This window comes from Panthera pardus, unplaced genomic scaffold, assembly GCF_024362965.1.
Source record: "Panthera pardus isolate Hobbes unplaced genomic scaffold, ASM2436296v1 HiC_scaffold_8, whole genome shotgun sequence".
NCBI lineage: Eukaryota > Metazoa > Chordata > Mammalia > Carnivora > Felidae > Panthera > Panthera pardus.
The window spans coordinates 11283278-11296044 of NW_026527013.1; the positions used below are offsets into that span (position 1 = coordinate 11283278).

The 12767-nt window shown below is 39.5% G+C and overlaps 1 protein-coding gene and 1 pseudogene across 1 annotated transcript; one reads left to right on the top strand and one right to left on the bottom strand.

Annotated features, from left to right (window-relative positions):
• The first annotated feature begins 2743 nt into the window (after positions 1-2743).
• LOC109247944 (olfactory receptor 7A17-like) lies at positions 2744-3613 on the top strand. The gene is made up of 2 exons (XM_053898222.1): positions 2744-3098; positions 3384-3613. The coding sequence occupies exons 1-2, from the start codon at positions 2744-2746 to the stop codon at positions 3611-3613; spliced, it is 585 nt and encodes a 194-aa protein (XP_053754197.1).
• A 1889-nt stretch (positions 3614-5502) lies between these two features.
• On the bottom strand, positions 5503-5830 carry LOC109247976 (NADH dehydrogenase [ubiquinone] 1 subunit C1, mitochondrial-like; annotated as a pseudogene).
• Between the last annotated feature and the right edge of the window lie 6937 nt (positions 5831-12767).

Here is a 12767-nt window from a genome sequence, read left to right on the forward strand (position 1 = left end):
GTAAATATCTCCTCTGCCGTCCTAACCATGGTGCTCCTTGTGCAGGACAGGACATGGTTGTTGCTCTCAGATTCCTAAGTCTGGCTGGGGGACCAATGCTTCACTCCTTCCTGCTGTCCTGTCTGGGAACAGAGCCTTGGTTTCCATCATTGACCATCCAGGGAAAATTCCAGACCTCCAATCAGAGATGCTCTTCTTATAGACTCTTGAGTCCAAGAGCTCAGCAGGTATTTCAGGAAAGCGTCAGAGAGAATGGAACCTGAGACCTTTCCCTGAGGTCACCTGAGAGCCTAACCAGCATGTCCCAGGGCCGAGAGATTTTTCTTTACTAGGTTGACTACGAAATTTGAAAATAATTTACTTTATTTTTAAAATTTTTTTAAGTTTATTTATATATTTTGAGATAAAGACAGAGAGAGTGAGCCAGGGAGGGGCAGAGAGAGAGAGAAAATTCCCACCACAGGACTTGACTCACAAACCGTGAGTTGATGATCTGAACTGAAACCAAGAGTTGGGCACTCAACCAACTGAGCCACCCAGGAGCCCCCTTTTTTCATTTTTGTTGTATTTTTACTTTTTATTTTTTATACTTAAAAGATTTTTTAAAATAAGTGTTCATTGGACTCAGCAATACAAGGATCATTGTTGACAATGAGTGGTGAGAGTGGAAGTCCAGTTGGATGAGACTGAGGAAGGAATGGGGGGAGGGGTATAAAGTGGTTCCAGTGAAATGAAAACATATCCAAGGAGTTTTATAGCTACGGAGGTAGCAAAACGGACTATAGGCTTGGAGATACGAGCAGTGGAGTGGGAGCATTTTACAATTTTTTTTCATTTGGGGTGCATTTGGCTTGTTCTGAATTTATCAGAAGGATATGCGCTCCTGAAGGTAAATACTCCCTTGTGACAGCAGGTTGTGAGACATATAATCACAGTATCAACTCTCCCATTGATATTCAACAGAAAAAAATAAATAGACTTACTACGCATGAAGGGCTATGCCAAGGAACATTTTAGCCATTATTTTATTACCAAGGAGGCTGAATAGATTTTAGACTTTGTTAGCTACTTACTTCCTATATGCAAATTTTTTGGCAAGTATGTTGCTTTTCTGTACCGGGATCTGAGTGTTTTTATTGTTGTTTTATTGTTGTTATCCCAAGATAACAAAGGAAAGAATACCACCAAGGAAAGTGAGGAAAGGGCCAGCCACATCCACTGATGGGACACATAAAAACAAGCGTGGTCAAATAGACAGGGAATAGGTACATTAATAACAATCAGGTCAGGGGCCCGAGGTGGATACCATGACGAGGCAAGTGGAGGCATCAGCCCGGGCTCCCTGGAGTCTGACTTAACATCAGCACCCACACTCACTACATTTTCTCTCGACAACCTGGCTCCTATAATGGACTCTCCATTCACACTGCTTTTTTCCCACATGAGCAGACAATGGCGTTCTACTAAAACTATTTTTCCCATTATAGCAGTGGATTCCATTTTTTTTTAGTGTCCACAATAGACATGCCTTTGAATTATGATCAAACATGTGTGCACATGCAAACATGCAAATCCATGTGGATGCACACACACACAAACACACACACACATGCATGCATACACACACAACTGAACAAAGAGAATAACCATTCATATGCTAACAGGAAGGATCTATGCTGAACTTTTTATTTATAGTCACTCAATCTGTCAACCACGTTAAGAGGACAGATACCAGTACTCCCACTATTTCAGTGAGAATATCAACATTTTAGAATGAACTAGTCATCTTCCCAAATTCAAACAGCTAACGTTTGAATCCAACGTGGTAGATCCAAGATTCAAAGCTCATTTACCGATTCCAAAATTGTGCATCTAATATCACTTAGGAAAGTTTGTCACCATTTCACCTTGATAAATCCCCACTAATTTGTATGCTGTATATTTCCTATTGTCCATTGGGGATTTATTCCTTTTACTCAAATTTCAAGTGGATGTTCATACGTAAAGGTGTCTTGACACCATCAGTGTATCACTCATCTCTCTTTGAGAGAAATTGGTTTTTGCTGCTTTATTAGTTATCTTGGACATCAAGTGGCTATTGGTAGGGTTACAAAGCAGCAAGAACCAAGGAAGATTTCTCGTCATCACGATCTCTCAGGGACCACCTGGGCTTATGAGATCTCTCTGCCCCCTCTTCCTTTCCTCTGTCTCCTTTTGAGCTTTTTTATACTTCTCTAAATTCAGGACAGAATGGTCATATTAAAATAGAATGCCACATTCACACGTTCATAGGAATCTTACCAATTGGAATTTGGATATTTTTCTATCTTCTTTAGGGTAATGATAACTTGATATCGAGAGCCTCACTAATACCCTTTCTTTCCTAAATACTGTAGCTGGAGGTGGGAAAAGCCTGATAACCACATGGTCTCTCTCAATGAGGTCTCTCTTCAAATGTCACCTTGTGCGTAGATCTTTCTGAACTCTCTGTAAAGAAAACACCCCATCGTTTTCTTTTATGCCTGATTGTTTTCCCACATGTCATTGTATTTATAGCCTTTTTGCCCTGTTACTAGTGTCTGGTTGTGCTAACATTAATCTTTTTTCCCTGATTTCTAGTCACCACCACCACCACCACCACCACATGGGACCAGGCAATGACACCCAAATTTCAGAATTTTTTCTTCTGGGATTATCAAATGAACCAGAATTACAGCCCCTCATATTTGGACTTTTCTTCTCCATGTACTTGATCAGTGTCTTTGGAAACCTGCTCATCATCCTGGCTGTCAGCTCTGCCTCCCACCTCCACACGCCTATGTATTTCTTTCTCTCCATCCTGTCCTTTGTGGACATTTGTATCACCTCTACCATCATCCCAAAGATGTTGGTAAATATACAGACACAGACTAAAATTATAACCTATACAGGATGCATCAGCCAGATCTATTTTTCCACGCTCTTTGCAGGCTGGGACAACTTTCTCCTGGCTGTGATGGCCTATGACCGCCTCGTGGCCATCTGTCACCCCCTGCACTACACGGTCATCATGAACCCCCGGCTCTGTGGACTGCTGGCTCTGGTGTCCTGGATCACGAGTGTCCTGAATTCCTTGTTACAAAGCTTAATGGTGCTGCGATTGTCCTTCTGTACAAACTCAGAAATCCCTCACTTTTTCTGTGAACTCAATCAGATGACCCAGCTTGCCTGTTCTGATACCTTTCTGAACGACACAGTGATGTATATTTCAACGGTGTTGCTGGCCGGTGGTCCCCTTGCTGGGATCCTTTACTCTTACTCTAAGATTATTTCCTCTCTACGTAGAATCCCATCAGCTCAGGGCAAGTATAAAGCATTTTCCACCTGTGCATCTCACCTCTCAGTTGTCTCCTTATTTTATTGCACGGTTCTGGAAGGGTACCTTATCTCCTCTGCTACCCAGAACTCCCACTCAAGTGCAACAGCCTCAGTGATGTACACGGTGGTCACGCCCATGCTGAACCCCTTCATCTACAGCCTGAGGAACAAAGACATAAAGGGGGCTCTGAGGAGATCCTTCGGGATGGCAGGGACAAAAGGGACCATCGTCCTGCTGGTGAAGAAGTGCCCTTGATTGCAGGGTCAAAGCCATGATTCTTTGATCATTGTGACACAGAATTTGCTCTTATGTATTTCCTGAAATTTCCATTTCTTAGAAGTCAGCTTCTCTATACAATTTCAGAAAACTCAGTTTACTAAGCTTTCTGCTCTAAGACACATACAAGTTTTTCCCTTGGTCCATTTTCATACCTTCCCACAGTTCTTTCTGACTTTGGATCGGACATATTTGAAAATTTCCGTGTCTTTTACAGGACAACTTTGATTTCTGAAAAACGGTTACTTCATAAATGACATATATCATGCCAAGTACAATTTGTCTAGACTTCCTGAAGGAATAATCAATCCTGAGTTGTTTTATTCAGATGGATAAAACTACACTTGGCATCTAAGGCCGTTTATGTAATTTTGCCATAGAGGAAAATAGGAAGTCACGATTTTCACTTTGGCTCTGTCATCAGTCTTGTTTACTCCTTAACCACTCTTCCTGATAACGTTGATTTTATCATTGTCCCCGTAAGCCTTAATGTATTGACAATGATGCCACAGGCTAAGAATGCCCGCAGTACACATCTGGGTCCATGATACTTGTGATTCATACCTGCACCAATGTTATGGATGCACTGTCTCTCATCATCATCATTGTTGTTGTTGTTGATCTTGTTAAAGTGTAATTGACATCACATTGTATTAGTTGCAGGTGTACAATGTAATCATTCAATATTTGTATATATTGCAAAGTGATCACAATAAACTCAGTTAACATCTATCACAGTATTTACTTACAAACTTATTTTCATCATGAGCATTTTCAAGATCCCCTCTTCTAGCTACTGTCAAATATATAATAGTTTGTTGACTATAGTCACCAGGTTGTACATGACATCCCCTTGACTTATTCATTTTATACCTAGAAATTTGTACCTTGTGACTCTTGTGCCCTTTTCATCCACTCCCCAGGATACTACCCACCTCAGGCTACTACCAATGGGTTCTGTGTATCCATAAGCTTGATTTGGTTTTGTCTTATTTTTAAGATTCCACATGTAAGTGAGATCATAGGGTATTTATCTTCCTCTGTCTGACTTATTTCACTTAGCATAATACCCTCAAGGTCCATCAGTTGTCCAAGATTTCACTAATTTTTATGGCTGAAAAATATGTGTGTGTGTGTATCACAATTTCTATTCTATTTTCTTTCTTATTTTAATTCCAGCATAGTTAACAGAGTGTTATATTATTTTCAGGCATACAGTATAGTGACACTTCCATACATTACCCAGTACCGCACAATTTCTTTATCCATTCATCCACCAATGAACATCTAGCTTGTTTCCATGTCGTGGCTATTGTAAACCATGCTGCAGCGAAATGGGGGTGTGTATATCTTTTCAAATTTGTGTTTTTGTTTTCTTCAGATAAATGCTCAGAAGTAGAATTGCTCAATCACATGGCAGTTCTATTTTTAAGTTTTCAAGGAAACTCCACACTGTTTTCCAGAGTGGCTGCACCAGTTTACATTCCCACCAACAGTGCATGAGAGATTCCTCTTCTCCACAGTCGCAACAACACTTGTTTCTTGTTTTTTTTTTTTGATACTATCCATGCTAAGAGGCATGAGGTTGATATCTCATTGTAGTTTTGATTTTTATTTCCCTGGGGATTAGTGATGCTCAGCATCTTTTCATGTACCTATAATAGATCTGGCTGATGCATCCTGTATAGGTTAGGATTAGTGATGTTCAGCATCTTTTCACCTACCTGTTGGCCATTTGTATGTCTTCATAGGAAAAATTTCTATTCAGATCTTCTCCCCATTTTTTAATCAGGTTGTTTGTTTTTGTTTTTATTTTTTCACTTCATTATTCTTCATTCACAAATGCTAATTGGATATTCATCCACATGCAACATTTTCTCTCGTGTTCACAACTCAACAGGTTGGTGAATCCAAAAGGACTGGTGCCATCACTATAAGGAGTATATTGTATTAGTGTTTCAATCACTTATTCCAACCTACATCTTCTTTTATATTCTAAAACATCTTTATTATGTTGTTTGATCAGATAGATCCACAAGAGGTGGAGGTGCCCAAGGTCAGTCCAACTTTCAGCCAGTCAGGTCTGTCCTGTGGCAGCTCCTGAACATAGAACTTTGATGGTATCAAAGAGCCATTTAAGAGCCTGGCCAGATCCAGCAACTTGGAGAAGGGACACAACAGCATGGGTGGTGCCATCTTGCTGAGCCAGGCTCCCTGTTTGTTCTTTGCTATTGAGTTCTTTATATACTTGGGATAGTTACCTCTTATCAGATATATGATTTGCAAATATTCTCTGCCATTCAGGAGGTTTTCTTTCCATTTTGTGATGGTTTCCTGTGCCAGCACAAGTTTTTAGTTTGATGTAGACCCTGTTTATTCTTGCTTTTGTTCTCTTGCTTTTGATGTCAAATCCTAAAAATCATTACCAAGACCAATATGTTTTCTTCTAGGAGCTTTTTAAGTCCTCAGTCCATTTTGAGTTACTTTTTGCCTGTGGTGTAAGACAGTGGTCCAGTTTTGTTCTTTTGCTTGAGGCTCTCCAGTTTATTCAACACCATTTGCTGAAGAGCCTATTCTTTCCTTATTGAATATTCTTGCCTACTTTGTCGTAAACAAATTAATGATATATATGTGGGTTTGTTTCTGGGCTCTCTATTCTATTCCACTGATCTGTGTTTTTTATGCCAATATCATTCTGTTTTGGTTACCATAGCTTTGTAATATAGTTTGAAATCAGGGACCATGATGCCTCCAGCTTTGCCCTTCTGTTTCAAGTTTGCTTCGATATTAGGGGTCTTTCGTGATTCCATATAAATTTTACAAGTGTTTGTCCTATTTCTCTAAAAAGTGATGTTGGAATTTTGACAGGGGTTGTACCGAATCCACAGATGAATGTGGGTATATGGACATTTTAACAGTAGTAAGTTTTCCAATCAATGAGCAGGGCCTATCCTTTCATTTATGTGTGTCTTCTTTAATTTCTTTCAGCAATGTCGTATACTTTTCGGTGTACAGGTGTTTTCCCTCCTTGGTTAAGTTTATTCTTAGATATTTTATTCTTGTGGATGCAGTAGTAAATGGCATTGTTTTCTTAATTTCTCTTTCTGGTCATTTGTTATTAGTGTACAGAAATGCAACCAATTTTTGTATGTTGACTTTGTGCCCTGCTGAATTCATTTATTGGTTATAACAGATTTTTTCTCATAATTTGTTGAAATACAATGACATACAATAAATTAAACATACTTAAATGCAGCAATTTCTGGGGACACCTAGGTGGCTCAGTCAGTTAAGTAACCAGCTGTTGATTTCAGCTCAGGTCATGATCTCATGGTCATGGGATCGAGCCTAACATTGGGCTCTGTGCTGACAGCACAGAGCCTGCTTGAAATCTTCTGTCTCCTCTCTTTGCCCCTCCCCTGCTCTCTCTCTTTAAAACTAAAATGTAAACATTTTTAGCATAAAAAAAATAATAACTAAATGCAAAATTTTCTGAATTAAAGGAATCATACAAAAATTAAGAGTACATACTGAATAAGTCCTTTTAAATATAATTTAAGAAAGTGCCCAAACGTTTAAAACTCTGTTACATAATTGTAAAGACTGTAATCAACCTGAAACCTCTGTTTTCTTCTTTCTGATGGTGATGTGGGTTTATAAACCTAATTCAAGTAGATGTTGTTAGTAATAAATAAGTGTCTGGAAATATTTGGTGCGTCCAACAAGTCTTTCATAGGTAGGGAGTGTATGTACCTGTACATATGTATGCATTTGTACATTACTTCATACAAATACACTCTTACACATGTATATATGACACAGACACAATAACCCTATCTTTTATATTGACAGGACATTTGGAGAGGATAGAAATCAAAACAGTGAATGTTTGAATTAGCATGGAATTAAAACAATGTAGAAATTTAGACAAAATTTAAAGTAGATGGGTGAGGGGTATCTGGGTGGCTCAGTCGGTTAAGGGTCTGACTTCAGCTCAGGTCATGATCTCACAGTTCATGGGTTCGAGCCCCACATCGGGCTCTGTGCTGTCAGCTCCAAACCTGGAGCCTGCTTCAGATTCTGTGTCTCCCTCTCTCCCTCTGCCCCTCCCCTGACCATACTTGCTCGCTCTCTCTCTCTTGAAAATAAATAAACATTAAAATAAAATTTTAAGTAGAATGGATGAACTTTAGTAATGAATTACTTTTTCTTATCTTAAAGCACAAAGGTCTCAAAGTGAGAATTCATATTTAAGACTAAAGTCGAGGGGTGCCTGGTTGGTTCAGTTAGTGGGATATGTACCTCGTTTTTATAAGATTTTATTTTTAAGTAATCTCTACACACAACGTGAGGCTTGATCTCACAACTTTGAGATCAAGAGTCACGTGATTCATGGATGAGTCAACTTGGTGCCTTGAGCATGTGACTCCTTATCTCAGGGTCATGAGTTCAAACATCACATTGGGCATAGAAATTATGTTTAAAATAAATAAATAGATGCATGGATAGATAGAGTGAAGGAGTGAGTGAGTGAGTGAGTGAGTGAGTGAATGTGTGAGTGAGTCATGTTTATATTTTAGCAATGGGGAGTTCACTTTTTCCATTCCATTTAAGCAATGAAGCAGAAGCTCCAAATTGACTTTTTTCCCCTCCAGTTAAGGTTGGATTTCAACACAAAATTCCCTCACCCAAGAGAAGAAAAATGAATTAACTGAGAGAATGAAATTCACTTTCCTCCAAAACAATTTTATTACATGAATATCTATATTACATTCTTATTTCTGCTCTAACAAATAACACACTTGAGGCTCAAAAGACACAAACTTACGCTCTTACAGTTTAGAGGTTAGAAGCTTGAAATAAGTCTCCACAAGCTAAAATCAAGATGTCTGGAGAGCCTGGTTCCTTCATGGATGCTCTAGGAGAGACTGTTTTCTTTCCTATTGTGGTTTTTAGGGACAACAAGCATCCTTTGGCTCATTGCCCTTTCTCCATCTTCAAAGCCAGCAAAATGGCATCCTCACATCTCTCTCTGACCCAACTATTTTGCCTCCTTCTCCTATGTTTGGAGGACCATGGTGATTATGTTAACTCCACCTGCATAATCCTGGTCAATCTTAGTTTAAGGTCAGCTCATTACCAGTCTTGTTCTATTTGCTACTCTATTCTCCCCCTTTACTCTAAAAAATAACTTATTCAAAGTTTCCAAGGATTGGAATGTGGACACCTTCAGGAGGCTCTCATTCTGCCTGCTAGAAAGTCTTTTCCAAAAGTATTTTATTTGGTGTCATTCAACGGCCCTTATATAAAAGAAACAAACACGGAATTTATCACAGCGCCTAGAATGACCGGATACACTTGTCATTCCAAATTTTATACAAACACAATTTATTTTGTGAAGAAGACCTTACAACCACCTGTACCTTGCTCTATCCCAGGATAGCAGCCTTGCTACTCAAAGAGTGGTCCACGGACCAGGACCTACAGTATCAACATCATTCAGGAGCTTGTTAGACACACCATATCCTGGGCCCACCATCACCTGCAAAATCAGAATCTGCATTTAAACTAGGATCCTAGGGGATTCATATGCACCTTGAAGTTGGAGAAGCACTGGGCTAGAGTAGGTTTTCACACATTCTCAATTTGGCCTTTGAGGCAGGATGATTGTTTGTGTTGGGAGCTGTCCTGCTCACCACAGGTGTTTAGCAGCATCCCTCAGACATTGTCAAATATGCCCAGGAGGAAAAACTCATCTCTGGCTGGGAAATATGGGACAGAGTTTGAAAAATGGAGCACCCTGACAGAATCCAATCAACACCAACCCCTTTCTGCAACCATAACCTTGAGAAGATCACTAAATTCTTCAAGCCCCATTTCCCCATGGGGAATGGAGTTCACAATAGTACTTCCTCACAGAACAGACTTTTATAAAAATTAAATCAGACAATTCCTAGAAGCTGCTGAATCCAGATTATAGTGTATAAAAAGATCTGAATATATCTCTTACAATAAACAAACATTTTATAATGGCATTTTAAGTACTGGCTCTGAACTTGTGATATAAGTATGAAATCCATAATTGTTTTTGCAAAATTGTCATGAAGCCCACGGGTGTAGTGCCTGAGGTTTTGTATCAAAGGAACAAACTTAACATCTCTGTTGAAAAGAGGAAAAGTTACTTGCTAGAGATGTCAGGGGCTGTGTCTCCACCACAATCAATGCTTTGAAGAATCCAAGGGACCTTAGTTAAGACCGATTTCTCAGTCTTCAACAGGAGAAAATGTTCATTGTGGATTGGGATAAGGTGTTGGGAGTTTAGATCTCTGAAAGGCAGAAGTAATAGAAAAAGAGTAAGAAAGACTGGCTTCAGATGGCTTATCGCCTGGTCTCCTAGGAACAGAAATTCAACAGGAATAATTACCTCTGTCCACATAGGTGTCCCACAGGGGAATCACGTGCCTAAAGGTGAGAGAAACAACAGTGAAATGTGCCTAATGAGCAGAATTAAGAGGCTGCAAATACCTCCTCTGTTGCAGCCCCACAGTGTGTACAACATCAGGCTGGACAAGACATGGTCGTTTCTTTTGCAGTCCTAAGTCTGGATGGGACACTGAAGTTTGACCCATCCCTGCTGTCGCGTCTGGGACAGAGCTTCATCCTCCACCATCCAATGAGGTAGCTGTTTTGAAATGCATGTAGAGACCCTCCTCTCAGAGACCCCATCTAGATGAGTTTTACATCCCAGTAAGTACTGCAGGAGAAGGTCAAGAGAATGAAAGTCAAGAACATTTTCCTGAGGTCACCTGAGAGCCAATCTAGCCTGGCCAGAGCTGAGACTTTGCTGTAGTTGTTTGCTGGCTTGATTAGTAAATTGATTGATTGTTGTATTTATGATGCTATAAATAGAAGTAAATATTGAACTCAGAAATGCAAGGTTCAACATTAACAACTAAATGATACTAATGGAAACCCACCCAGACCGGGCATGGGAAACATAAAAGTAGAACCTAAGACCAAGGATCTTTGCAATTAACCAGAGTAGAAAAGTCAAGTATGAGCTGTGGAGGGACATACACTGAGTGAGGACATGTCTTTTCATTTTTAAGGTAGGACATATTAGATTACATTTCCGTACTGATGAGAAAAATCCAGATGAAAGAATTCTCCCAAGTACATCCTGCAAAAGGGGTACATCATGCCTACATGAAGCAGGCATATCACAGCACCTTCTCTCTCTTGAGTATTCAAATGAAAATTTTTAGGGGCACCTGGGTGGCTCAGTCAGTTGAGTGTCTGACTTGATTTTGGCCCAGGTCGTGATCTCAGGTGTCATAGGATTGAAGTCCCATAGTTGGGCTCTGCCCTGACAGAGCCCCTCTCTGTCCTTCTCTTTCTCTCTGCCCATTCGCTGCTTGTGCTCGCTCGCTCTCTCTCTCTCTCTCTCTGTGTCTATCTCTCTATCAAAATAAACAAATACTTCTTTAAAAAAGAAAAAATTTTAAATCAATTGTGTGAAAAGGGATATGCTAAAGAGCTTCCTTTACAATTAGCTAAATACCTATGAGTCTGAATATATTCTGGGTTAGCTAGCCACTCACTTTCTCTATTGAAAATTGTCTGTGGGAATCCTTGCTGTTTGCATAGTGGGGTCAGAGTGGTTTTATTCCTGGTTTTTATTCCATTCTTTCGAACAAAAAATTGCCATTTTTTTCACCAACGTGGCTCCTTGACATTTTGCTTTTTTATGATGTGTAGAATTATTTGTGAAGAATGTGTGAGAGTGTGTAAATTTTGTGTGGTAAACTCTGTGACTTAGTTATAATATACTCTCTCCGCTGCTTTTTTTTTTTCTTTTTCTTTTTTTTTTCTGAAAGAAGTATACTGTCACCTTAACATTCTTCACTTGTGAAGAGCTGCTTTCCACAAAAATGACAGTAAATGTCTTTCTGCATACTTATGCTCTTAAAATACCCTTTCTACATATTTCCAACTAGTTTTCACAACTCTGTATTCCTCTCTTGTTCTTTTTGGCCCTTTATTATTGGATCTATTTCCAAAATTGAAAGTACATCACTTGGAAGGCATTTTTTTTATGTTTGATGAATCACTTTTACCCTCCATAAACATGATTGGTCCACATATGTTTATGTGAGATAAAATTAAAACTTTAGATATCACTTTGTCTCCACGTGAAAAGACTTTCTCATACTCTTTTATCCCAAGTCCTTGGCCATCTAATTTAGATCATTAAATTATTATTCTTTCAACTCGCTTTGTTCAGAAGTTGGTTTAGGGTCTTCCTTCAATTTTGTTTCATGCAGTGGTTTTGAGCTATTCTGCTTACCCGAAATGCATTTTCACTCTTTCTCTTTCTTTCAAAAGTCTTCATTTTTTTTGAAATTTTTCTATGTGATGCACACATACACCTTGCACACTCTACTGACCGAGCCAGCCTGGTGCCCCTGATTCATGATTTTTTTTTAAAACGTTTATTTATTTTTGAGACAGAGAGAGACAGAGCATGAACGGGTGAGGGGCAGAGAGAGAGGGAGACACAGAATCGGAAGCAGTCTCCAGGCTCTGACCCATCAGCCCAGAGCCCGATAAGGGGCTCGAACTAACGGACCGCGAGATCGTGACTTGAGCCGAAGTCGGACGCTCAACCGACTGAGCCACCCAGGCGCCCCCCTGATTCATGATTTCAACACCTGCAGGACATTTCATGGTGTGGCTGTGCCATTTACACTTTTGATAGTGTCACATATTTTTTCTCATTAAATTTCTATTATATCAATGTTACAAAATATTTTAAAATGGATAAACTATGTTTCTTAACCAAAGGGTTTTTTGTCCTCCAGGGGATAATGAGCAATGTTCAGAGACATTTTGGGCTGTCACACTGGGGAGGGGTGCACGGAGGCCAGGGATGCTCTAAACGTCCTACAATGCACAGGACACACCCCACTACAGAGAAGGATCTGGTCCGGAATGTCCACACTGCAGAGACTGAGAAATCATGAGTTAAAGAATATGTGTATTTTTTAAGACACTATCTTTTTAATTTTTTAAAAGTCTAATGGTTGCCATATTGTTACTATTATCTTTTTTTATGAATATAATTTATTGTCAA